General features: G+C 37.0%; 1 protein-coding gene across 3 annotated transcripts in view; it reads right to left on the bottom strand.

The window, feature by feature from the left end:
* obsl1a (obscurin like cytoskeletal adaptor 1a) overlaps positions 1-24424 on the bottom strand; it is a 73804-nt gene that overhangs the window by 47545 nt on the left and 1835 nt on the right. For all 3 annotated transcript variants that reach the window (XM_088930156.1, XM_088930157.1, XM_088930155.1), the window contains 2 exons: positions 22030-23180; positions 3134-3403 (listed from right to left, as the gene is read on the bottom strand). In XM_088930156.1, the coding sequence (XP_088786282.1) occupies positions 3134-3403; positions 22030-23044 (1285 nt within the window). In that variant the 5' untranslated portion in view covers positions 23045-23180. The remainder of the gene's footprint in view (positions 1-3133; positions 3404-22029; positions 23181-24424) is intronic.

Below are 24424 nucleotides of genomic sequence, written 5' to 3'. Positions count from 1 at the left end.
GAGCCCCTACTTGATAATCATCCAAACCCAACCTGACTGGAGCTAAGGATTTGAACCTTGCTAGAGAGAGCATGCTATTCTGTTTATTTAGGAAACTTGGGTAAAACTGGGTAAAATATACCTCAGTTTGAAATGTCTTTCCTGCTTTGGGTTCACTTTTATGGATAGGGATATAGGCTTCCATTTATTTTGTGGCATCCAGGGTGCAGAGAGAGAGAGATTTAACTGCAGGTTGCACTGTATTTAGTTAGAAAGCAGCTTTAATGCGTAGTAGCAATCTGGGGTTGTTTTGGGTGACCTGAATGTTAGGCCTCTGAAATGCCTTGTTTGTAAATACTGTACATAGAGTAACTTCTGTGTTGTATGTTTTGTTGTGTGTGATGTAGTTTGTGTCTTGTCATTGTAATAAATATTCATTTTTTTTAAGTGTGCTGGGATAATTACTCCTCTTAACAAAGCTGCCCCAGAGAACAAAGAATTCACATGCCTTTAATTATACCAACTACTCACGTATATTCTAAAGAAATCACTTTAGAATCACAAGTTGTGGTTTCTTAATAATTATTTCACTTGTTGACACTTATTGACTAAATCGGTCAGATCCCAATTTTTACCATTTTGGTATCCCCCAATTTCTAACAATATAATAAACTTTATTTTATATAGGGCCTTTAAAGGTAGCTTCTCGAAGCGCTTTACAGATTGACAACAACAATCAAAAATACACAAGATATGCAAATTACACAATAAGTGGACACAGAAGATGGGGATACTGAATACAGTAGGAGAGAGAGGTAAAGAACAGAACCAGTTAAGTAAAGGGTTTTCGAAAGAAGAAGGTTTTGAGTGTAGATCTGAAGAAGTTTAGAGAAGGCGACTCTCTGACATCCTTGGGGATAGAGTTCCAGAATTGTTACAGTGTTGTTACAGTCCCAGTGCAGGGTGCTCTGATCCGCTCCAGGTGTTACAGTGTTGTTACAGTCCCAGTGCAGGGTTCTCTGATCCGCTCCAGGTTCATTAACAACCTTGGTGATGAAATGCCTGGAGAAGCTGGTGTTGTCACACACCAACTCCTCCATCACAGAGTCCCTGGACCCCTTGCAGTTCGCCTACCAGGACAACAGATCAGTGGATGATGCTGTCTTCCTAGCTGTACATACAGCCTTGGAACACCTGGACACTAAGAACTCATATGTGAGAATGCTGTTTGTGGACTACAGTTCAGCATTCAATTCCATCATACCCAGCCAACTGGTGACAAAGCTCAGGGGACTAGGACTGTGCAACTCTGTCTGCAACTGGTTGCTGGACTTCCTAATTGAGAGACCACAGGTGGTGCGGATAGGTGATAAAACATCAACACCACTCACCCTGAGCACTGGCACCCCACAAGGCAGCTGTCTGAGTCCAAAGTTGTACTCCCTATTCACTCATGACTGCACAGCAAGACACAGCAACCACCACATCATTAAATTTGCGGATGACACCACTATAATAGGCCTGATCAGTGATGATGACGAGTCCACTTACTGGGATGAAGTTGTACAGCTGCTGAGGTGGTGTCATAGCAATAACATGGACTTCAAAGTGAATAAAACAAAAGAGCTAATTGTGGACTTTTGGAGACACAGGCCGCACACTCACAGCCCACTTAGTATTGATAGAATGGAAGTGGAAACAGTCACCAGCTTTAGGATTTTGGGAATTCACATTTCTAATGATCTAACCTGGACAGTGAACATGGACTCTATCTTGAAGTCCAGCCCTATCAAAGTCCTAAACTCACCAGCTGATCTTGTTTGGCCAGGAACAGATGTTAGACCAGTGATATTAAATGGCCCTGACACAGTGGCAATCGGTAAGTAGTTCTCTCCTTATAAAACCTTGGCAGTCTTCCAGTCTTTTACTCAAGAGTAAAGAGTTTAACTGATGTGTTTTCTCACCTTGAGACTTAACCCCCTACTACTGATTCAGAGTAGAAAACCTTTGCCAATTGTAGACTTCTTTTAAAGAGAAATAACAGCTTGCCTACAGCTGATGTTGCTTTTTTTAACAACCTCGTAAGAAGTATAAAACATTTCTCTTGGTCCTGGAGTTGGCTAATCCACTATTAATCCTCCAGATCCTGCTGCTCTGTTTCATACAATGATACCATTTTTTCTGGATAGTCAGTGTCTTTTTTATTTTATACCTTCCCTTTTTGAAATAATCTGTTAATCATTTTATATGCACCAGTGCATATTCTCCCACTCTTGTGACATACCCATTTGTCAGAACAATTCACATTTTTAAGTATGCAACCTATGCTTTGCCTTACTGCTAGTTACTATCAATTGCTAGAGCAATGAATATCTCTCCAAAAGCTTGCAGGAGCCTAGCAGGTTTCAGGGGTCATTGTTGTTCAAACTGCAGGTGTCCTTGGTGCCACCAAACTACCAAGACCCAGTGTCACGGCCGTCCAAAGGGACTAACCGTGGGGAGCAGGAGAGCAGAAAAAGACCCATATGCGTAGCGGCGAGACGGGAAAAAGGCCCGGGCTCATAGTGCAAAGAGTTCAGGAATGCCGTATAGAAACCTATGCCCTCAGGGAGCAGACGTAGGGCGCCCTGGTGCTAGGCGGGTCTCAGGACATCCGAACGTCACTGCTGAGCCAGGACAGAGTGCAAGACCCGGAAATATATAGCCCAAGGGAAAGAGAGGGACCGGAAGGACAGACCAGAAACCAGGGCCAGGACAGAGAAGGAGCGCCCTCTGGCTGCAGAGGGCGTGACACCCAGCAGCACCCGTTCAGTTGTGCATCATTATTTGGGGGGTCTTGGAAAAAGTCAACTACTGTAATTCAGGCAAGTGTTGAGCTGTTTGGGGGGGGAGGGGGGGGTATTTAATTTTTGAATCGCTGGCGATACTAGCATTTCCTGCCACTTGTTCTTTTACCAAAAAAATTAAAATATTTACTGAATCACAATATATTCTGTGGAGTAAGGATAATGATAAAGTCAGATTTGCCTCTCTTTCACCTGTTGTCTGTTGAAGTATAGACTGTCCTTAGAAATGGCCATTCTGCACCATCAGCAGTTATACTGCATTTAAGTAAGACCTCACAAGATTTGTGTGTGTGCAGCAGTCTTCTTACCTCGTACGGACACCTCAGCAATGCTCCTTCCTCCATCTGCCATCTCACAGAGATAGATGCCATCATCATCAGCACCAACATCACGGATAGTGAGACGGCGCATTGTTCCCCATTCCTCCATGCCATACTTGGCCCCTGGCTGCAGACGTCGGTCCTCTAGGTACCAAGTTGTTGGTACTGAGTCCTCAGGCACTTCACATTCTAGCACAGCTAGATCTCTCTCCCACACCTCCAAATCACTGAGAGGCTGCTTGAACCGTACAGGTGGCTCTAACAGTGGGAAAAAAAATAGGTCAAGAAGGAGAATTAAATGAGGATCCCCAAAAACCATCCCAAGTTAACCACATTAAGCCTACTGTCACAATGTTTGAAGTATTCAGTACAAAAGAACAGAAGAAACATATTTCCTTGTTTTAATTAAAGGCTGTTTGTTTAACTGTGAATTCACAATTCTATTACTGATTGAAGTCTTTGTTAGCTTTTGCAGTTATGATGCAATTGTCATGGTAAGGAAACAAACTCCCAAACATCTCAAGTCTCATTCCACTTTTTTACTACACATAACTGTTGTATAAAACTACTGTACTTACTTACGACTTACTTAATATTAGTTTTGAAAGTGTTCACTTTTCATTCACTTTTTGAGTTGATGGTCACATAATATTTTTTTTATGAAGGGACAAAAGTCAAGGATTAGTTCATGAAGGCAAGCTCTCGGGGTATTACAGTATTACAGTCAACCCCCGATCTACAAACCACACAGACTAAATTAAACCCACACAGTCTTTCCTCAATATACTGTACATTAAATGTCAACACATCCCGGGCAGTAAACAATGTGAATGACTGAAAAAGCAAGACAAGGTAAGATTATTGACTCAAGTAAATTACAGATGCAGCCATTCAAAATGCGCGGTAAAATCCCATACTGTGCAAAATTATTTGCAGATTAGCGCGTTATACCGCAGTACGTGATTGGCTGGCGAAAATGACCAACAGGCGGCACTCGTGACACATTGGTTGTTAGTGAAACGATTGCTTCATTTAATCTCTTTACTGTGCATGTTTAAATCTACTTAATATTGAATATTAATATGGAATTTTACAACTAAAAGCAAATTTTGGTAGCTGAGCACAAAAATAACAGGAGCATAATGTCTCTAAACATCATAAATGATATTAATTTAGGAATATAAACATATTATGTAAGCTGTATATGGCTGGTATTGGTAGTTTAAATAAAAAATACACACCAGTATTCCACTTTCTTCATAAACCTTTTAAGCATCAAAGTCTTTCATTCGGTTACTTACTGTGGTTATTTTGGAAAAGGTTTTATGTGCTCATTTTCACTATATTAAGTTTATATACTTCATAAAAAGTTATAATGTTTTAACCTTTTCTATGAATACTTGCACTCCTTATCGCAGTAAAAAAAGCATTCTTTTTAGAATTTGATTAATAGGGAATATAATATGGAATCACATATCTAAAGGAATTAATAATGATATTTAGGGATTTATTTATTTTCATATAGCTCAAATTATTACCATAGTCCACTTTCTTTGTAAACATCTACATCAATTTGACTCATTCACCCGCAATTACTTGGAAACTTTTCTGCCTGCCCCTTTCAGTTATTGCTTAACTTGTCAAGCACCGCGGTGGTGTAATGGCTTTGGCGTGTGACTCGCATGCTGGAGGAAACATTTTCTTTGAAAAACTAAAATAGTAAATATTATGGAAACTTATTGAATTTTGGGGTATTTATAAATATCACAACATGTTCAAAGTTAAGTGATTTATTAATAACAACTAATAATTTCAAACTACTTGTATTTTAAAATTGTATTTTGTTCGGGGTGATTTGTCACTGTTTTCACAACCTTCCATTTATTAAACGTCTATTTTCGAGACAGGGTGTTCCAGACCATTGTTTAATTTCTGAAACTCCCAGTGTATTTCCTGTTTTCACACAGATAAGAATAAACTACATATGCAAATCTTTTCACAGGCGGAAAGATGTTCTGTGCTCTTACCACTGTACGCATTGTTACATTTTTAAGCATCAGTCGAAGCATTCTGAAGTCTGTCAAAATCATAAAAAATGTTACCAAATAGTATTGGTGAAACTGTTACTTAAGCAGTTAGAAAATAGGTGGATTTTCACATGTAAAAAACGTTCCAATTTTACCGCAATACGGAAGATATTAATAATAAATGACTTGGATGGTTTATAGAGGGGACAAGTTGAGACTTTTCTTTCCAGCTTTTACCTACTAGTATATTCCATTGCAGCCACTTTATGTAACGCAGCTCCGTACTTCTCACAAAGGCTAGGAGTGTTAACACCCCGCTGTGTAATGTTATGTAGAATAGACAGTTCTGCCAGTTCTGGGGGGTGGGAAGGAATTTTCAGTAGCATGCACTGTTGTCATTGTTGCTGTTTAACATAAGGCAACCAGCAATCAAATGTCCTATTTTTTCTTAACACTGCTTTTCCATACTGTAGTTTTAAAACTTGAACAAAGACGTGCCACATGCAAACAGCGCGATGTTGTATAGTTTTAAAGCCACTACAGTATAGCTGTATACTGCATCAAAGCTTAACTCATTCAGAGCGCCCAACATTACAAACTCAGAACGTTTCATTGTCTATTGCAACAATATCGACAGCAATGTGGTTAAAAGGAACTTGTCAAAATATTTCCAAAATAATCACAAGTGAACGAGTTAAGGGATTCGATAATAATAGAGAAATCATAACAATAATCCTGAGTTGTTTCATGCTAATCATGCAATCCAACTGAAAAAAAAGAAGGACACTTAAATCAACAAAAATACTTTATATATATAAATCAGTTAAAACACTTTTTATGCACGAAAAACAGGTGGTTTTTCTTCCACACGATCAGCTTAGAGTCTTTGTGTAGGTTGAAAGTTATTTTTACTTCTTAATTAAACATTTGAAACACATTTTGCAATGTAATAATTTGTTGCACTTCTTCCACATCTTTTAAATACATTAATTTACAAGAATTTGTTCAAATATATGTAGAATCTGACTATCAGAAAATAAGTAAAATACAAATTTAGAAAGTACACAAAATGAAGGTGAAATATAATTTGAAATTAAGACAGGATACACATTTTCTGTCTCTTCCTACTCTCTCTCACCCGCTTTGATTCAGACACAAAATGATTAAAAATGGGGGGGGATGTTTCATGCCAGCCAGCGCATTATCATCTCGCACCAGAGGGAAGGGAAAAAGCTCGTAGTGCTTCTCATTTATTTCAGTCTCCATCACTCTGCCCAGTGATACTGTATAACTTTTATATAAACAAGATCTAGTACCTGGTTCAATTTAAAAAAAAAAACTTATTTTGAATGAATCCCAGGTGTGAATTCATAAAGCCAGAATTATGTACTATCCCTACATCTGTGACCATCTACTGTAAAGCTTTCAGTGCTTTGTTTGTGTATAATCTAATCGCAGCAGGGGCAGGGTGTGTGGGGAAACGTTTAGGCTGCAATTGAATTGGGGCTCTGTATTCTTCACATCTGAAACATTGTTTTCACTGAAAGTGTTTTCCTCCCTCTTTAGCTGATCTTTTGTAGCCTACGCATGATTATATCTTCTTGACTGAGAGAGCTTTAGAGAACTTTACAACCATTGTTATTTTCAACAAATTGTAAATATAACGTTTACATTGGTGTTTTTATTAATTTTTCACTTAAACGTATGGAGGAGTGTCAGCCGTCAAGGAGAGCTCCCCCCTCCCCCACATGGACAGACTGACAGAGCAATTGGGAAGTGTTAATTATCCAGCCATTGCAAAGGATTCAACTGCATCAACCACAAATACAAATAAACTTTTTTTTCTCCTGATGGTAACTGTAACAAATTGTCACATTTCACATCCTTGCGAAACAATCATTCTCATACAATCAAAGGTTTGATGTTTTTTTATTTTGAAACTGATCTTGACATGCAGGTGTGAAGTAGAGTTAACAGCTTCAGATTTAAAAGGTTATTAATAATATCTTCTGTGTCGCATTAACATTGGAATGTTCTTACAAGTGTTAAAAGGGGCAATACACAACGTGTTTCCTCTATAACTCTTCGGTTTACAGAGAAATTCCGCCAGAGCCACACAACATTGTCCAATAATATTCTAATTTCCAGGAAGTAACCACTTTACAAAAGGGAACAGCGCATCGGTCCTTGGTTATGGTTAAACAGTACATACGATGTCTGGTGGAGTTTCAGCGTTCACTTTTCTGTAATCTGTACAGAACCGTGACATCTCATCAATGTTTGGTACTGTACCAATAAACAGGGGGGCTTCACAGACTTCCTTCTTTCAACTCAACTGCACTCCAGTAAATAATGTACAGTTTATCACCTTCTGCAATGCTTCTAGTTTAGCAGGATTTGCACGATAAACACATTGTTTAATGGGGATGACATTAAACCCCATTAAACAATGCCACGTCTGTATCACTGTAAAACATAGGTTTGAGTCGGAGTGTCTGTTGATAAAACAGAGCATCTTCCAATACATATAACTACTGCATGATTTCTTTATCCGTTTCAGCTTAATGAGGGGAATCAAATCAGTCAGAATCTCGGAGTGGATATTATAAAAATAACCCTTCTTCCCTCCATTGTTCAACTTAAAGAATTTCTCGAAGAAATCCTTAATCACAAAACCATCACTTAAATTACTCAGATACACAAATTCACGCCAGAGCCAACAACAAGCTATAGCAGTGGACTATGTTCATGTATTCACTATATAAGAAACAAACCGAAAGTAATACTCTGATCTCGCTTTGAACCGTTGGGTGCAGTCCATTACCACTACAAGGACAATAAAAGTTTAAAAAAAAAAACAGATGTCAAAATGTGTCTACCTGTGATATTTTAGCTGCTTAGTTACATGATTCCATATTCATATAACTATCAAGTGATGTTAAATCACTACAACATTTATCTTTTTACAATAACAGCAAGTAGTGTTCTTACTACGAATTCTTAGAAAAGGATATAATATTATCACTTGTTATGAAGTACACAATATAAGCTTCATAATGTTAGAACAAACGTTAAAACCAGAACCCACTCTCAGTTACCAAGTTAAAGACTTTGATGCATAAAATTTATGCATAATTAAATTATTTATGATGAAGGTGGAAGGTTGTGTACTTTTATCCAACTGATCAATCTTGCGTATATAAAATATACTGACTTTTTAATGTTTAATGTTTAACATGCTGTAATACACATTTTAAAATTATTGAAAGTCTAAACAGTATGCAACTTAAATTCTTAATTGGAAAAAGATTGTCCCTCTGCAGTGACCGGGATTCGAAACTGGGTGTTTTCTGGGGACAGCTTAAATGCTGTACATGAGATGTTAAACTATATTAGCTCCTCCTGGTGGTTTTACAAGGTACTATTATAATTTTTAAAAAAACATGTGGTATTTTGCAGCATGAGGTGGTATGTTGCACAACGTCCACTGCGTTTTAACACAGCGTACCTCGCTCATTTTGAATGGCTGGATTTATAATTCACTCTCTCATGCTCCAGAGAAAAAAGCAGCAGGACAGTGTGAAGTGAAGGTCTGCCTTTATACAGATCCAGTGCATCAGCAATTCTGAGTACTTTTTGTAAAATGGAATGTAACAGCTATCTCTGATCACTAGCATTACAGCTGTCTCTGAGGGCTGTATTTCTTCTATCTGAGGAAAGAATTATTTCCTTTTATGACCTGCCAGAAAGAAAGGGCTACATTAGAACTCTGGGATGCATTAACTGATTTTGAGAAAAATATAATAATTATGGTTTCAATACCAAACTTTTCTGTAAAAGTTCAACAAACTGCTTTCCTAAGTAGAGAAAAGTTAAGAACCAAACTATGTAAATCACATAAATATTCACTCCCTCGAGTCAGTAATTGATGGACGTACTGTATTAAGGAAAGTTATACAGTACTTTTAGGAAGCTCAAGCTCTCAGGTTGATTGAGGATCAATAATGGACAGTATTGTCACAGATCTTCGATCAAATTCAAGTCAGGAAATTGACTGTGCCACTGAAGGACATTCAGTTTCTTCCTTAAAGTCACAGCAATGTAGTGTTGGCCTTGTGCTTTGGAACATTGTCCTAATTAATGGTGAATTTTCATAGAGGATTGAAGCAGGTTTTAATCTAAAATCTGCCTGTGCTGTGCTCATTCCCTGCTAATGAGAAGCAACCTCATAACATAATACTGCCAGTAGTGAGAACTAACAATAGGAATGTTGTAGACTGACTGGTATGCTATGTTAACTTTGTGCCAGATGTAACACTTCGCATTTAGATGAAAAACATCCAATTCTGTCTCATCTGAGCACAAAACCTTTCAACACGTTATAGAGTTTTACTTAAATTTGTTGCAAACACCATGCAGGATTTGAGATGGGTTTGTCACAGAACTACAGGCCATCTTTGTGGTGTGACCAGGATATTGCTGTCTCAGGGACATTTTCTCCAACCTACTGTACAAAACTGAAAATTGGTATCTCTTTCAAATGCACTGTTGGATTTATGGTAGCATCAGAGTTTATTCTTTGCCCAGATGCTCATTTAGGATGGAAAGCCTGATATAGGCATTGTCTTAATGGTACAATACGCCTTCCTCTTCTTGATTGACTTCAATGTGCTCAAAGGGATATTCAGTATCTTTGTTTCTTTGTATTTTTGTATCTAATGTTTTTATCGATTTAGGTTATAATTTATGCAATCAATAAATTTTAGTTTTGTATTTTTCTGTCCAGTTTTTGAAAATATTTAACTTCATTCCAAAAATATGTTCTTTTTTATTTTACAATTTCTGTATATATAATTTCTATTTCAACAAAACAAAACATAATTGGAAGGAGGTGAACACCTTTCCAAGGCACTGCAGTGGGCAACACATAGCAGCCATTTTGCACCAACAGCGCATTACACAATAGATAAACTGTAGAAGTGAGAAACTGCCTAATTAATTGAATTAAACAGGATAAGTAAGATAAAATGAAGATGGTCCCTGTTGCAGAGTTTAGCCAGGACACTATTATAACATCCTTCTCTTGCGAAAAATTTAATGAAAACTCAATTAAGCCTTGTCATGATCTTCTCCCGTAAGCGACCTGGCATTCCCATGAGTGCTAAATTCCACACACGCTCATCCAGGAACTCATTTTTCAACCACATCTCTCTCTCTTCAATATTTAAACACTCTTCACTGGCTTACCTACGCTCACTATTGAGAAGTCTTCCACAGCTTTCTCTTGTGCGCGCTACTATTCTCGACCTGACTCCTTTGACTACCCGACCTGGTTCTCCTACTTTTGACTTCACTCTTGCCTAACAACTTCGATTTGGAATATTGGATTTACTTTTGCTCGTACTACCTTCCTCACGGCTTCACACGGGGGTCCAACAACTCACCCCTTTCAGAAATCCTGACAAGCCTATTTGTTCCTCTATAGAAATCTCATAAGTATGAGATTTGAGGCTATATCATCTCAGGATCTAGAGACAATGATCCTGTGTTCGGTACTTGCAGTTCTCAGATTCAACACAAAAAATACACATTGATCCAAAGGAATGTCTGGTTTACTATAGTTAGCTTTACCATAATTAAGTTCTTGGTAAATCATTAAGAGTCATCAACAGTTCAGGAACACGTTAAAAACAAGTAGAGAAGGATACATGAAAAGAAGGGATGGAAATTGAGAGGAGACAAGGGGACAGAAGAGTTGTTTGGATCAACATTAAAGAACAGACTCTAGTTAAGTGCAGTATTTTGTTAAGAGTGCTAACCATTCTTTTGTTTAAGAAAATTGATCTCCCTTATAACAAATACCTAGGTTTAAAATGGTCTCTCTTGGATGCATTTTTTTAAATTTTGAGATTCACTTTGTAGCATCTGGACTTATAAGAACAGAGATTTAAATCTAGATCATATTCTGTTTTGCCTAGAAGGCATGTTTATCTCTGTAGTTAGCCTGCGTAAGTATTATATACAAATTTGAATACTTGGTAGCAGTCCGGGTTTTCTTTTTTTGGTTTGTCAGGACATAGAGACTCCTTGTTTGTAGATGGGGTAACTTGTATGTTTTATGTTGTATTCTTTAGTTAGTGTCTGATTTATTACTCTTTCACTAAAGCTGTGTCAGAGAACACAAATCTCAAAGCCTCTAACTATACCAACCTCTCAGGTATATTCTTGGCATACTGTATCTTTAACAATTTGGGGGTTATGATTATTATTAATAATTAGTGAATATTTTTGTTTAGATTTTTTTATTTTCTTAAAACTCTGTGTAACAATTTTAAACTTACTCTTGCATATTAAATGAGCATGATTAATTGTCCATTTCATATGTACTGTAAATTTTCCTACATTGATAGTCTCACTGCTTTCTGCTTCTTCTAACTACTTGAATGATTAAGGTTCTAAATTCAATAGAGTAAGAAAAGTTAATGGACTGGATAATTACTCTTCAGAGACAGATACAAGCGAGAAAGAGAAAGGTCAGGAGAATTATTGAAATCTTAAATGTCCATCAACTAATATGTATTTTACAGACACAGTATGAGTCATAAAAATGATTTAATAACACACTTGTACTGAACTTTTTTTGGCATGTCCTTTAGTCTAGGCTTTGATGCATGGGCTCAGGTGTTCCATTGAAAATATTATAACTTTTAATTAAATGTGTTTTTATTTCTGTAAATGTATGTGTATTACAAATTGTATTATTTTGTTATGTACAGGTCTTAATAAAATATTTAATATTTTTCTTTAATTTTCAAAGCTTTTTAAAATTTAGCCACTACCCACCTTTCTTTGCATATACACAGAACACACATTTTCTGATAACATTACATGAGACAACAAGATGAACCTACAGTACATTGCTCAAACCACAACTTAGTATGATCCATTCTATATTTATCTAGGATGTACATGGATGCGGAAAAAGAAAGATTCCAGGCCTCCATGTTCGGTATGTTATGAAGTGTTCGATAATTAATTGTGATTAATTGTCCATTTCATATGTAAGTTTTCCTACATTGATAGTCTCACTACTTTCTGCTTCTTCTAACTACTTGAATGATTAAGGTTCTAAATTCAATAGAGTAAGAAAAGTTAATGGACTGGATATGTTATGAAATGTTCGGTAATGAGAGTATGAAGCCTGCAAATCTTTGATGATATCCAGAAACAAGACATGCAGCATTCAAAGAAAAGTTCATCTAGAGAAAAATATCCAAGCTGAAACGAGGAAAATCTTATTTAAGGACCAATGCAAAGTGTGCCAGTAACACACAATTGGTGAAGATCTTTTTCTACACATAGAAAAAGACCTTATGTCAATTACTCGTGGCTAGAAGGCTAGAAAGCAGCTAGTTACGGTGCTTCACTTTAAAAATTCTGGTTAACTGCAGAATTAATCAGCTGGAAGATAAAGGCCAAAGCACTCATATATTGTGTGTAAAAATGAATAGGTATTTCACACAGAAATTAGATGAAACTACAGTTGCTGACTAAGACAATCTGCTTGTATAAATTAGATAAAAATATGAAGGAACAGCACACAAAGACTTATTGTTCGGTCAGCCACTGCATACTAGAACTACCACAGGGCACACATTCCAGTGACTGAAAGGGTTCATTCAAGAAATCGGTATTGACTGGCAACATTGTGTTGTAGTTTATACAGTGTCTAAGAATGCCAGGGCAACATAGCAGTATGGTAGTTTGATGTCACAAGGGTGCTCCCAACATGAAATTAATTCACTGTAGCATTAGTGGAGAGGCCTTGGCTGTGAAGAAAATGCCAGAGGTCATGAAGACTGTTTCAGACTCTTCTATGAAAGTAGTGAATGTAATTAAAAAAAGACAATGTATGAATCTGCAACTTTGTAGTTGTGTAATGAAATGGGTAGTATCCATACATAGCTTCTGCTTTACACAAAGGTAAGGTGGTTATCAAGTGCTTAGATGGGTATTTGAATTGCATTTTGAAGTTTGCATGTTTATACTAAAAAGTTAACTACATTTTGAATGCAAAGATGATTATCCAGAACTTGCACATGAGGTGACACAAGTTCTCATAGATATGCAGACCGCTTATCTGTTTAAGAAGGGGTTCTCATTCCTTGCTGCAAAAATGAGTCTAAAACTGGCGTCACACTACAGGACTTGACACAACTTAGAGTCGGAGAGAATGTCAAATTTTACTGCAGTTGCTGAATCTCGCTGCCTTTTCTGTCCTAGAGGGTGTCAAATTATACGATTAGGAATCGCACGGGGTGACTAATTATATGATTCCCTCACGACTTTTCATCACGGTTCCAAACCTTGCATTGCACCGTGAATGTACTGCAATTTCACCTCATTTTATCAGCCATTTTGGTATTTTGTGGAGCACACCAGAAAAAGAGGAGGAGCACTACACGAAAGTAAACAAACAACAAGCACGAAATGACAAACACGAAAAACATCGAACAGACATCTGTGTGTCTCCAAAGTTCGATGAGCCTCTCCTCCATTTGCACAATCCAAAACACTTGCTTTCCTTCTTTCCTTGCAGCTGCGTTGTATGCATTGTACTTCAGGTTGAGCACGCATTGGTTGTTGACTGTCGCAGACACAAGAATCCACCCCTACGACTCTCTGGGACTCGCTACGAGAAAATCAAACAGGTTTGATTTTCTCGTAGCGAGTCACAAGTCGTAGGGGCTGTTAAGAGAGCTATGACTGAGTCACTGGAGGTGTCACAATACTGACGGTAGTGGGCGCATGCTGCGACTCTCTACAACTCACTGTAATTTTCTTGCGATTATGTAAATGAAGGCTACGACTGAAAATCCTAGAAAAAGTCGTGTAGTGTGACGCTGGCAAAAGCCCGACCTATGACGGATGCAGACTTTAACAGCCTCTGATACAGTAAAGCTCCATTCAGGCAAACAGGTACACCTATACCATTGTCGACTAAATGTAACCGACTAAAAGTATATTATGCATTTAATTTCTATCTTATTTTACACACTATGTTTTTTGTTTTATTTGTAAATGTTTTGAACTACCTTTAACAATTTTTAAGTCATCCAAAGGAAAAAAATAAGTTTTGGAACTAGTACTATAGTACAGTAAGGCATTCTCAGCCATGAGGGTTACATTCCTAAAACCCTCGTGGCAGGTAAATTCACAGTTGGTAAATTTCAGATTTTAGGGGAAAAATAAGTTAGGGGTACTGAAGTCAGGATTCAGCCTATTAAAATCCTTTAAATATTTTTAATCAATAATCATATAACACCAGAAGAAAGAGAAACATCAGTAACATCAGAATAAAGAGGAACAATATTTTGGAAATAATTTTGTAAATTTCTAAATGAGTTTCTTAGCTCATCGCAGATTTAGATCACTTACCAACACTGGTGTAAGCTTAGAAGCTATTTTAAATAATGTATTGTAATTTAAATAATGACTTTCACTTTTATTGCACCATCAAATAGTAATAACCATAAAAGCCCAATGCAATAATGTACAATAATGTATGCAGACCACTTAAGAATGTTAGAGAAACTGTGGACATGTCTATTTGGAAAGGAAGCAGACTGAGCAAAAACAAGTTCAGACTGTATGGTTGCTCTCTTTCTCCTCTCTCTTGAACAGAACTCTCGAGCCAGCACGCTTCACATCTCACAGATGCTTCTCGAACTCAAAATACAGAAAATTCCCCGTGGATACTCAGAATTAAATTTGCGTATAACAAGGTACCGTCTTAACTTTCTGTCGCTGTGTATGCAAGAAATTCTTAAAATTAAGAGTAGACAACCACTGTGCATGTGCAAAAATGCATTTTTAATGATGAGCTTGCAATTAATTGGAAAGACAAGCTAAGTCTTAAAACCATGAACTGCAACTTATGCCACCTATGAATGATATGATATGGGAGTTCTATAAACAAGATTAAGTCATGGGTAGGAAATAAACTGTTTGCAGCTGACACCATGATACAGTACCAGACAGTTGTAAACTAGAGAACTTGAAATCAATATAGCAGACATATATGTACTATGGCTTAAGTAATTATGCTTAAATAAGCTTTTTCCTGTTGGTTTCAGCAAAATGTTATGGCCATTCCATAATTCAATATGAAGAAATCATATTGATTTTACTTTATAAGAGTATGAATAAGATAAAAGTGAATTTGTGCAATGTGTGCTGTGTATGTGTACAGTACGTGTAATACAGTATGAGTTGTTTTTTGTGTTTTTGATGTTTTTATTTGGGCTGCAATGGAGCAAATTCCAATCAACTTTGGGATAATGTCTGAAATGACTTTCTGTCATAATAATACAGATTAATTAATGTGATTTATATAACATTTTTTCAGGACAAAGACCTGAAACTGCTTTACATCTAAGAAAAAATGCACTTTATGAATCACATTGAAAAAATAAATTATTTTTCATATTATAAATTAAAGATGTTTGGTTTAAGCAGGAGGCTAGTCCCCTCAGGCTGACTGTTGTTTTATGAAAGTACTGTACTTTAATCCAATGGATTAAAAACAGTCCTATATATCGCAGAATTAGGAAATATACTGTATATGTTACTTAAAGGCAGAGAGCCCATCTGGCCAAACAATCCTTGGGGCATTTAGGGTTCTGTGAATTTTAATGTCATTACACATTACAGCTTTGCTGAATTGAACGTTCTTGCTTTATTACCATCATAATTGTCATTAGCCTTTTTAATAAAACTGAAAGATTAGAGGACTAAAACAGTTTTCCCAAATGAGGGGAAACAAATGCTCCAAAATATATTTGCGTAAAGTTGCACTTTAAAACATGAAGGTTGGAAGGATTGGAAGGATATCTGAGACATACAGTATCATTTGAAATACAACACGTACAGTACATGAAACACACCATCTTCAGCATTTGCCTTTATTCTCGTACAAGAAATTTTATGGTTTGAGGTTCTGACAAGACAGAGCTTCTTCTCTGAACTTCATTCCACAGAAGGTAATTAAGAATGACCTGCTGTCCACAGGTCAAAAATCAATCAGTATGAGACCAAGAAACTGAGCCTTCCAAAGGGCTGTCAGATTTTGCCGGCTTAAAAGCTAGGAAAGCTTCTGTTGTGCACCAGAGGGTTAAAGGAGTGGAGTAGGAGGTGACTGATCGATGAGCCTGTGGACTCATGTTTTGGAGCTGGTAAGCAGATTAGCTGCTCAGTTGTATTTTTAGAGTGGGATCTCAAGAAGTCTAGTTAGAGCTCAGACAGATCTATGCATTTCTTTCTTTTTTTTATTGTAAGGGTTTGAATAGATCCTGAATCCTTTTTACATCTGTGTTGAGTTGAAGTGTTCTGTGTAAAAGTCTCTGAAGTACTACCAGAAATCAGAATCTACCACACTGAGCGCTACTACCATATCAGCTCTGTTCACCTCCCAGAGATTCATAATTAAACACTTAATAGTGATTTTGTTTATTGCTTTATTAATGTATCATCTATTATAAAGGTCTGTTGATTACAAAATCTGTTGTTTTAAGCAAATTCTGGTCTGATCTTGTTCTGTCTTCAATTTTTCTATAAATTCAGCAATAGAGCATATTACCACTGACAACTTATTCCTTAAACAGAGACTGAAAACATGTTGCTTCATTAACTAAACAAGGTTTTTCATTAACTGAAAGAAAAATTCCTAGAAGACCTCTGGGAAAAAATGAGCCACAAGTTTCATTTAATAACAAATAAAATTTTGAACTGAAGGTGAACTTTCAACCGTGAACTGTTCTACAACCCTTTTATATGGTTCAAGTTTAACTAATTTAATACTATCTTAATTCCTATTTTTATGCCTTGATTCCTTAATTTATCTTAATTCATTTTGGATTTCTTTAATCTCCCGATTTTTTCAAAATGTTAAAATCTTTGTTATGGCCTTTATCAGAACATTACACAAAGTGCTTCAGCACTGATTCTTTAATCTGATCCCAACCTCAAGACACTGACACATACAGTATATAGCTTTGGAAACTAAACTACTTCACAGATCTGTCTGTTGGGAATTTATGGTACGTCAATGGTACTGGCCCACTCAGGTACATTTAAAACTCCCAGTGTGCATTTCAGACAATTAAGATGTCTCATTATTGCTGCAGTCTATAGGAGATTTAAATGCCTTGATGCAGCAGGCGCCAAATATCAGACAGATTACAAGAACAGCTGGCCTTATTGATGCATTTGTTCCCTTCAAGCTTATACTGTTTGTTGCTGGGGATGGATTTTCTTTTAACATTTTATAAGCGATGCACATGCTGCAAAGAAATATTTATAAATGTTTAGTGTCTTTTAAATACAATATACATTTACTAATACAAATCAGGAAATTTCCCCTTTCACAGAATTTTGAATACATTTTGAGCTGTATGTCAGATCCTGCTTATTGAAAAAAAATAGCCCTTGACTTTCATCAGGAGAATCTCTCACACTAATGTATTAAAATAGGTTATAGATATGTCGATAGAACTGTCGATTACTAATTAATTATTTTTTTCTCTGAACCTTCAAGATGACAGTCAATTACTATATAAATTACACTGGCTTCCTGTCAAATCTAGGCTGGACTTTATAGTTTACCTCCTCATATACTGTATAAGTCACTTAATACTCTCCAATATTAACTCTAGGTTATTTTAAGGATTTATTGAGTGAGTGCAGTCACTTAATATGACAAGTGTCTATTCTGTCTCGATTTACCAATATGTACCCTACCAATACATAATGCGAATCAGGCCTTCACATGAGCAGCTCTAATTGCCCTAATTCATTAGAAACTCTGAACTTATGTAAAGACTCATTTTTTAATCTTTTAATGTACAGTTTAGTTCCACTATTAATTTTATTATCTCACAGTTTACTGTCTCTTTCTTTCTACTTCTGTTATATGTATGTATATTACACATACACTGTTGTGCAATAAGTAAACATGTAATACTGACCAGTAACATTCACTTCTAAAGCTTCCGTGTTGTTTATATTGGCATCTACTAAGTTCAAATATGTTTAAATGAGAATAATTATTAATAATTTAAATTAGCTTCAGCCTCCCTTCAAAAGTAGAAAAGCAAGAAAAAGAGCAAGAAGTACCAATGAAATGCTTGGATGTAATGTAGAATTTAAAACAAGGTAATGAGCAAGAAAAAGAAAGTTTTGGTTACCACACTATTTTAAATATAAGAACTATGATATTTCCTACACTATTTTCAGAATTACAGCATAAACACAGTTAAAAACAAAAGTAAACCATTTGTCCCATCCATCTCACTTGATTTTGAAACATGTCTAAGTGTCTTGTTCTAAACTCTGTTTATACTATATTTTACATCCCCATAGTTTCTATTTTGTTTTAGTATTGACATCCATTGCGTTGACTTTGTCAGTTCCGTTTTTGAGATTTGAAATACTGTATGTGAATAAGGTCACCTTACAGACTTCTTTGATTGAGACTTTCTTTCACTTGTCAGTATACAATATTGACATTGAGCTCTGAAATATATCTGGGTGCACTTCTCTGGAATGATTCCAGAGTAACAATTTAGTTTTTGTAACAGGATGACCAAAACTGTACCCAGTATTCTAACTGAGATCTTACTAGTGTAGTCTACAATTTTTAATATAACTTGATTTAAATCATATGTATATCTTCAGATTCTGTTAACATTTTTATTTCTGTTTTTTCTGCACTGACTAGAAAATGAAAATAATTTATTAACATTAAACACCTAAGTATTAAGTAGTTTATTAAAGCTTTGGTTTCCATCAAATATCTACAATTTATTATTTTGCTGCCTGAATGTAACATTCTTAATGTATTTGTCTGCATTAAATCCTCTATTTTTTGTATAATCTATAAAAGTGACAGATTCAGATGACTTTATTATAGTAATCTAAATTACTATATTAATCTAAATTACCACTATTTACTACTAATTACTACTAGTCTTTGTAACTAGTTATCTAAATTACTACTATAATCTAAATGATTAATTGTAACCTGGCAATGATAGTTGTGAGGACTGCACAATATAAAATCTGGCATAGATTCAGTGAAAGAGAAAGAGGAAATTTGAGATCTTTGAGGGTTAAGATCAGAATCACAGAGAACCTGAGAGGGACAGGGAAACCCCAACTATAACTCCAGTCGGGACATAGCCAGTAGCCAGTTGTCCTTAGTTGACTAAGGGAGTAACAACTTGTGTCTCAGTAAGAATAGACTTGTTTCAAGGTACGCAACTCAGAGAGTTTTCTATTCAGATCCGAATAGAAGCTGTGGTCAAATATGGGTAGAGTGGGAAATTGGCTCACTATAGCTGAGCTCAATCAGATTCGGAGTTCAGGTCTCGTAGAGTTAAACACACATCAGCACTCAGTGGAAGACTGTTTTAGCTTCCCACTGAGCACTGAAGTTGGGCTAGGCACTATAATTATAGAAAGACCAAAACACGGAGAATAAAGGTAGTTGCAGAGTTGGCTGCTGTGATTTCAGGTTTCACCAGTAAGGTAACGATTGTGATAGAGTGGACCTGGCCGAGAGGGATCGACTGTGAGAGGATTTAAAACTGCTATTATCAGAGTAATGGAAAACAGACTAGTGTTCTTTCTGCTCATATGTACCTAAAAAGGGGCTACAGTTAACATCAGTTGACTACAGAACTTGGAGCAGATTTAAACTATCCTGAAAAGCATGTAGTAACAGCAATTGCTTATAAATCCTAGAGGGGAATCCGGACAGGAAAAAATAATTAGGTTTGATTAACAGGTTAAAATCATCTGGTTATAAATCCCGAGGGGGGGTGAAGAGCAGTGTTTAGTCAATGTCTATGCGCAGAGGGCTAGGAGCGAAGGGCTAGGAATGCTGAAATAGGTAAATCCATCGACAAAAGAGAGGTGGATGGAAAAGGAACATAAGAACCCACCAGCAAGGGAAGAATCTTCCCTGGTAGGACATACTGTGTCTCATGATCCATGTGTCAGAAGTAGATGATAGTTTCTCAAGATGATAGTTTCCTCAAGAAGGGGAAACAATAACACTAAACTACACTTGAAGTAGAGGACATTCAATGACATCAGACAGGTTCTTGCCTTTAATTATATTAGGTTAGTGGAAACTGAGTGTACAGTTCTGGTGTGTGCATGTTCTGGGAAAGGGTTAGAGACATTAAGTCACACCAGAGTTACTTAATGACAGGACCCTTGAAAAGAAACCTGGTCACAGGCCACAGAAATGCCACAGCCCTCACAAATTAGTATTGGAGGGCACCAAATCTCTGAGGTCCCAAAGCTAATGTACATTATGTAAATGTGCTACACTTCAGTGGTGGATGTATTGGGTCCCCTGCTATACTGTATGTAAACCATTTTAGGATCCTTTAAAATGAAATGCACTATATAAATAAAAATAATTCAAATTTTGATTGAATACTCTATTCCAAATGCTCTATTTTTACAGCAGCAAAATCATAGTACGAGAAGCAGAGCAAGACCTTAAGGACCTAATCTTAGCAAAGCAAGAATCTGATGTTAGTTATCATCTAAAAGCCTATTGCCATATACTTTTGATGATCTTCTAATTTTGTTCTAATTATTATTTCCAAAAACAATTGGTCAATAATTAGTTTAGTTTCATTACCATGTTTATAGAAGACTTGCCAATTGCATTTTTCCTGTCAAATGGGCCTTACCCCTCTCTTGAATTACTGAAATATTTTTGTTAAAGAAAATATAGTTTTCTTGTTTGCTATCTCTTTGTTACTCAGTTGAAATTTGAAGTATACTATCTGGTCCCAAACATTTGCTGTAGTATAGGCAGTATAAAGGAAAACAACCAGATTAATTTCTAGTCTGATAGACATTTCATGTCTAATACATGATGATTCCATGTCTGATACAGGTTAAGGTAATTGAATATTTTTAGCCTAGAGCAGTGTAGGAACTTCAGGTATTGAAAATCCTAAGAAGTAGTGAGTACATCAATCCAGGGAATGTCTTCAGGATCATTATAGATACACATACTTTGGAACTGACATTAAGAACATGGGACTTTGCTGGACTCAGGACAGAACCATAAAATAGTGTATGGGTTTGCAAATCCCTTAGCCATCTTGGTGAATTTGATTGAGTAAACAAAAGCACTGTTTGGATTATTGAATAATTAAACTAATAACTAAAACCAACCAAACAAGCTAAATGAACGGCTCTGTTGGCTACCTTTCACGTATCTTTCTTTTGTTCTCTTGCTTTAAAACGTTTTTAATTATTTTATTTATTTTATTAAAATGGCTTTTTTATTATTTTCATTTTGAAAAGGATCCCTGAATTTAAATCAAAGAGATTATTAGAAAATATGTGTAATAGCGTTCTACTATCTTGCATCTTCTAACTTCATTTCAATAAAGAACACCTGACTTTCTTTCCCTCTAATGTTCTCTGTCTTGCTCCTAATACAAGTGACATAAAATTTATATGCTGTTTGGGAGGTCATTACAACTTAAGAAAATATACACAGTATTCTAGCAAAATCATTGCATACGATAGTTATATTTTTCATTACAAAAGTTAAATCCTGTGTGAAACATTACAAGACATGAAGAAACATAACTCAAATAATAGTGATTTTAAAATATTTTGTCTATTCTTGTAGACAATCAATTTGTAGTTTTAAATTTTAGTTCCTAACCCCTGCATTTTAGTTCATTCTTTGTTCGTTAGATGAGTTAGTTCACCTAACTAGCCTTTTTCATGACTACAAGTACTGCTTGAAATAATACATACCTTTAACAGTGAGATGCACAGCACTAAGAGTCTGGCCTGCAGTGTTGGAGGCTGCACAAACATAAAGCCCATTGTCCTCCTGCTTGCAATAGAGCACTTTCAGTGTAAAGTAACCCTCCCGGTCTTCATACAAGAGGTAACGTCGCCCAGACAATATTAACCTTCCGTCTTTCCTCCATACTATTTCTGGTTTGGGCTTTCCTGTGACATAGCAGCGGAACTTGGCATGCTTGCCTTCTGTCACTGCAAACATTTTCACTTTTGCGGAGTTAGGTACAGGGTCCTCTTTTTGTCGTATGGCAATTTGACGTCCTCCTCTCTGCTTGCCTTGGTGAGGTTTCCAGTGGCCATTTGCATACCCATTGCGAGTTGCCTCCTCTTCATGGCCTGGTCCGGCATCCACAAGTAGGACAGCCCCAGCCAATTCCTCTCCATACTCATTCCTAGCCCGACAGGTATAAACTCCTCCATCTGGCGCACGGGTCTTGAAGAGTTTCAGCTGGAACCAGCCCCCATCTTGGTAGCTCACACTATAATGTGTGCTTTCAAAAATTTCATTCAGTTTTTTGCCATCTTTCTCCCAGATTACCTCTGGTCGGGGCTTACCCCACAGCTTGCAAGAGAAGACAGCGTCCTCTCCACGGCCTACGCGAGTTGAGAGGGGCTTGATAAGGAAGCGTGGCTTATTCTCCTCTTGCAGTTCTCTCTGCTGCGCCTCTCCCTCCACTTTCAGAGTGGCTGCTGCGTAGGTCTCCCCAATGCTGTTTTTGGCCTTGCAAATGTATTGTCCACTGTCCTCAGCATCCACCCTTGAGATGATGAGGTTGTAGACATTGCCGTCCTCAAAGAGACGGTACCGGCCCTCGGGCTGAATCTGCTCATTGTTCCGTTCCCATATGACAGCTGGCCGCGGATCCCCTCCAATCTGGCACTTCAGCACTGCATCGGTACCACACTGAACCACTACGGGGCGGGGGTACGCTAGGAAACGTGGAGCACCTCCAAAGACATCCATCTCTGCTTGTTTGCCAGCTTCGTCTCACACTGGAATCCACAGTCATGCAGTCTCTTTCTCTCTGAGCCACAAATGTAAGGCCAGACTGCAAGCCTCTCGTCCTCACTCTTGTTTCACACCTTGCAAGCCCACTGAGCTGCGAAAATAAGACAGGGCAAATCGTATGTCGCCATCTTCACTGTAGGCTATCAAGGCTATCGAGACATTTTTTTCATTACTGGATGTCATGTACAGTATAAAATAACATCTCATAAGATAAAAAAAGTTAAATTAGGTAGCTGGAATCAGTCCAGCAGGTTTCATAAGTCCTTCTTAAATCATCAGTTTCTAAGAACTGGAAGCATACTGTATGTTTGTTTAAATTCAGGAGTGCTCAGCTCTTTTGCCAGCAGCCATATCACCCTGCAACTCACTACTGGCAGCCCACTGAAGCTAAGCAGGTGTGAACCTGGTCAGTACCTGGATGGGATGGGAAAAACTAAGGTTGCAGCTGGAAGAGGTGTTAGTGGGGCCAGCAGGGGGCGCTCATCCTGCGGTCCATGTGGGTCCTAATGCCCCAGTATAGTGATGGGGACACTATACTGTAAACAGGCGCCGTCCTTCGGATGAGACGTAAAACCGAGGTCCTGACTCTTTGCGGTCATTAAAAATCCCAGGGCGTTTCTCGAAAAGAGTAGGGGTGTAACCCCAGCGTCCTGGCCAAATTTCCCATTGGCCCTTACCAGTCATGGCCTCCTAATAATCCCCATCTATGAATTGGCTTCATTACTCTGCTCTCTTCCCCACTGATAACTGATGTGTGGTGAGCGTTCTGGCGCACTATGGCTGCCATCGCATCATCCAGATGGATGCTGCACATTGGTGGTGGTGGAGGGGAGTCCCCATTACCTGTAAAGCACTTTGAGCGGAGTGTCCAGAAAAGCGCTATATAAGTGTAAGCAATTATTATTATTATTATTATTATTATTATTATTATTATTATTATTTTTATTTTGTAAGGATATCTGGGTTTACTAGTTGATCAAAATATCTCCTTATCTGGCCAGTCTGAATTTTCAAAATCTTCAGAAATGAGTAATTTAATAAATAACTTTAATACCTGTTAATGTTTGTTCTTTGAAACACCTTTTATATATTCTACATGCATATACATTAACAAGCTGCAAAGTAGTCAATTTTTTATTACATCTGCAGGGGGGTGTAGCATTTAATGTTTCAATATTTACAGTTCCTGTTAATAAGAAATCAATGGAAAAATATTTATAAAACATAAGGATAACCTATATTATAAACCCAAGAAATAATTATTGAAAACCTCAATAGGTAAAACTTTAAAACATCAAAAAATTTAATTTTTTTAAACTCCCAATATATTCACTG

This window comes from Atractosteus spatula, chromosome 13 (genome assembly GCF_055471065.1).
Source record: "Atractosteus spatula isolate fAtrSpa1 chromosome 13, fAtrSpa1.hap1, whole genome shotgun sequence".
In the NCBI taxonomy this organism is placed as follows: Eukaryota; Metazoa; Chordata; class Actinopteri; order Semionotiformes; family Lepisosteidae; genus Atractosteus; species Atractosteus spatula.
The sequence above is the reverse complement of the archived record's forward strand: the minus strand, read 5'-3'. Positions and strand labels throughout refer to the sequence as shown.